The sequence below is a fragment of the Arachis ipaensis genome, chromosome B10, assembly GCF_000816755.2.
Source record: "Arachis ipaensis cultivar K30076 chromosome B10, Araip1.1, whole genome shotgun sequence".
NCBI lineage: Eukaryota > Viridiplantae > Streptophyta > Magnoliopsida > Fabales > Fabaceae > Arachis > Arachis ipaensis.
This window is the reverse complement of record NC_029794.2, coordinates 1,049,894-1,053,893: the sequence shown is the minus strand read 5'-3', so window position 1 is coordinate 1,053,893 and position 4,000 is coordinate 1,049,894. Positions and strand designations below refer to the sequence as shown.

Below are 4,000 nucleotides of genomic sequence, written 5' to 3'. Positions count from 1 at the left end.
AATTGTTTATAGTCAGTTCGTGGGTTAAACGGGTTAGTCCGTGGGTTAAACGGGCTAGTCCGTTTATTCTTTTATTTTATTTTTTAAAAAATATTTTGACAATTATGTCAAAAATCTTTAAAAAATAATTTTTTTAGTTGATGGGTCGGATCGAGAAAAATATAGACTAAAAGTGCAACTTTTTTTTAAAAAAATGTAAAAAAAAAAAAATTAAACGGACCACCTGTTTAATTCGCGGACTAGTCAACTCCGTTATTTTTTCGGGTTAATCGGGCTCAGCCCGTTTAGCCCAAAATTTAAATTGACTTAATTTTGGAAGCAAAGCCCGCCCATTCAAATGGATAAACGGGCTAGCCCAATAAATTTGACCCATTTTGACGGTCCTAAGAGATATGAATGTAAAGAACAATAAGATATCATATCATTCAAAATATTAAGACAATAGAATATCTAGTAATTTATATGCTACGAGTTACTAAGAACAACCTAAATGTCTTTATTTATATAATGAAATTGAAATTGCAGACAGACAAAGCTTCAATGTTGGATGAGGTGATTAAGTACTTGAAACAACTTCAAGCACAAATAGAAATGATGATGAGTGTGAGCATGCCACAGATGATAATGCAACAACAACTTCAAATGTCTATGCTAGCAAGATCAATGGCAAACAATGCTCCAAATCCAATTAGGCCATTGTTTCCACAACTCATCCAACCAACAACAACAATTGGAGCTGCTAACACTGCCTCTGCTCCAATGTTTCTTGCACCTTCCTTGATGATGCCTTCAAGCACCAATGCTTCATTTCCTCTGCCTTCTGCTTCATATGGGACTCCTACTTTTGCACAAGTATGTCATTATTGATTTTTTTTTATTTTTAAAAAGAATTAATTTGAATTAGTTAATCTTGGTGTGTCATTGAATGATGTATTATAAGATTAAAATTTTTTGAAAATCAATATAACAATTAACCTATGTTTTCTTTCCATTTCTCATGATTTAAAAAAAAAATAATAGATTTATTTATAAATAATTAAAAAGCCTTAAAAAGTAATATTTATTAAATAGTTACAATGATTTAGTTTAGCAAATGTTGTTTTTATTCTTTAAAATTGTGTTCAATAAGTATTTTAGTGGAATAAAAAATAATGTATTAGATAGGAGACAAAACAAGCTATATAAATTGTCTCTATTATATATATCGGTGAAAACTCAGGTTCAGTCGACTTCACGTGAAGTTGATAATTGAGAGCCGTTAGATTATTTGACTGATTTGACTAAATTTTCATCTAACGACTCTCAACTATCAATTTCACGTGAAGTCGACTGCACTTGAGTTTCTACCGTATATAACCTTTTCGGATTTTGTGATTCTATAATTTGTACCCACCTTTAAAAAAAAAAAAAGTTTTTTATTTTATGTGTTAGACACTTTTTGTTTTCCTTCTTGTGATTAAGGACTAATTAAAAAGAATATATAAATGTGATACTGCAGCCACTTAATATGGATATGTTGAACAACATGGCAGCATTTTACAGCCAACAGATGAATCATCATCAGAACAATCAAATCAAACCATGAGCAAAGCAACTCAGAAGAGAATTGTAAAAACATGTTAATAATGTGAAAGAGATTAAGAAGTGGACATAAATAAATGACCAATGTATGTTTATTTTAATTTAATAACTTTCCTATATATCTTTATTCTCCAAATTAAAAATTCTCATTATTTAAAATAAGTTTTCTCCCTTCTTCTCCATATTCCTCCATCCAATCATTTCATGAAATTAATGCACAAATACTTGTCACATGATGCCTATAGCTTTATCATTTGGTACTGTCAAGTCACATTTTGATGATATATATTCTTTTTTCCCCTCATGAAGTTTTGCATGAAATATTCTTAAATTTAAATATGAGTCGTCACATAAAAAAAATTTATAAAAGTAATTTATCGCATAATAAATTTAATGAAAATTTACTTAAAAGGTAATTAATTATAAAATTAAATTCTAATATAATAAATTTATGATTGTATGCATTATGACTTATGAGGGAATTTGACTATATAGTGATCGATCAAATAGAATGAAGGGTCCATCGAAATAATGCACCACAATTTGGAATGGTCGTATTCCAAATGGACCACAATATATTACGCCAGAGATTTCTTGTGTCTTTCAATGGTGACCCAGCCTTTGACAATCTAAATCTATAGTAGTGCTTCTTTTTTTATATCTTTAAATGGAGAAAACAAATCCAGGGACAAAACATAAACAACAAACACTAAAATGAGTTACTTATGAATTTATATATAAATATACGTGTTGTTCAATTTAATTTTAATGTTTATGATTTTGATAATTAATTTTAATATATATATAATATAATTATATAATTAAATATACATATTATAAATAAAAATACTATTTACATATTAAAATCTGTTGAGAAAACTCAACAAAGGTTCAAAACAAGAATCTGTCTAACAGCGAAAGTACCAAAAATAATTTTTCTATAACCTGTGCAATTAAATAAACAATATTAAAGATACTTCAGGCAGCAAATATAATGACAGAAATTAAATAATCAGACACCAGAATTTTAACATGGGAAAACCTCCAAAAGAGGGACAAAAAATCCACGAGATCTAGTCCAGTAAAACCTTCCACTGTCAAAATAATAGGTACACAATCAGTCTTTCTAATAGAACTAGGATACTCAACAATCACAAAATATATTATCAAAACTGATGGAATCAACATAAACCCTTCACAAAGTGGGTATCTCAAATCAGATAAAAGAGAAGACAATACAATTAGCAAGTTATATCCTAATATTCATCTCTACACCAAGAATAACACACTAAAATTTCTTAAGAAATGAAACAAATTTACCGGTTCAATCGGATCAAAAATGGCTTGCCCTTTTTCCCCAAATTTTCTTCTTCTCCCTCATCTATGGCGCTCCTTCATTTTTCTTTCTTTCTTTCAAAACGAAAGAAGCTTAACTCTCTTTCTCTTTCGGCTTTTAGCCACTTTTTCTTTCATTTATTTATTTATTTATTTATTTATTTTGTTTTAAAAGTTATGTGGACCCCACTTGAGATTGAGGATCCACCAATAAATCTCCCCCTCACCAATTCAAGTGGGGATAGGTTGCTCTACCAAGTCCGTTTTTTCTTTACAGGAATCAAACTTTACTGCAGGTAAACTCTTAGTCATCATATTTAAACCATTATCATCAGTATGGATCTTCTCAAGTGCATATGACTTTATCTCAAGCGTTTGACGTATCCAATGATACGTCACTTCTATGTGCTTCGATCTAGAATGAAATGTCGGATTCTTGCTGAGATAGATAGCACTCTAACTGTCACAAAATAACACAAACTTCTCTTGATTGATGCCTAACTTTTATAGAAATTTCTTCATCTACAAGAGTTCCTTAGAAGCTTCAACAACAACAATGTATTCTGCCTCTGTAGTATACAAAGTAACACATTTCTGAAGTCGAGATTGCCACGACACAGCTCCCCCTGCAAAAGTCATCATATAACCAGAAGTAGACTTCCTTGAATCAAGATCCCCAACCATATCTGCATCTGTGTAACCATCCAATACAGGTTGGCCACTCCCAAAGCATAAACAAACTCTGAAAGTACCATTAAGGTATTTGAGAATCCACTTCACTGCTTGCCAGTGTTCCTTGCCAGGATTAGAGAGAAACCGATTGACAACTCCAACAGCATGAGCAATATCTGGCCTGGTGCAAACCATGGCATACATCAAACTGCTAACTGCAGATGCATATAGAATCTTCTTCATTTCTACTTTCTCTTTCTCACTTGTAGGACATTGCTGAACTCAGCTTGAAATGACTAGCAAGTGGAGTACTAACAAGTTTGAAATTACTCATGATAAACCTCTCTAAAACCTTCTCAATATACTTTTCCATTCTTCCTGTCACGAGTGATACTCATGCCAAGGATTTTCT

General features: G+C 31.1%; 1 protein-coding gene across 5 annotated transcripts in view; it reads left to right on the top strand.

Moving 5' to 3' along the window:
* LOC107624044 (transcription factor PIF7) overlaps window positions 1-1,749 on the top strand; it is an 8,972-nt gene extending 7,223 nt beyond the window's left edge. For 4 of the 5 annotated variants that reach the window (XM_021114870.1, XM_016326486.2, XM_016326484.2 and 1 more), the window contains 2 exons: window positions 526-852; window positions 1,499-1,749. In XM_021114870.1, coding sequence (XP_020970529.1) covers window positions 526-852; window positions 1,499-1,585 — 414 coding nt within the window. In that variant the 3' untranslated portion in view covers window positions 1,586-1,749. The remainder of the gene's footprint in view (window positions 1-525; window positions 853-1,498) is intronic. The other variant, XM_021114868.1, reaches the window with a different exon arrangement.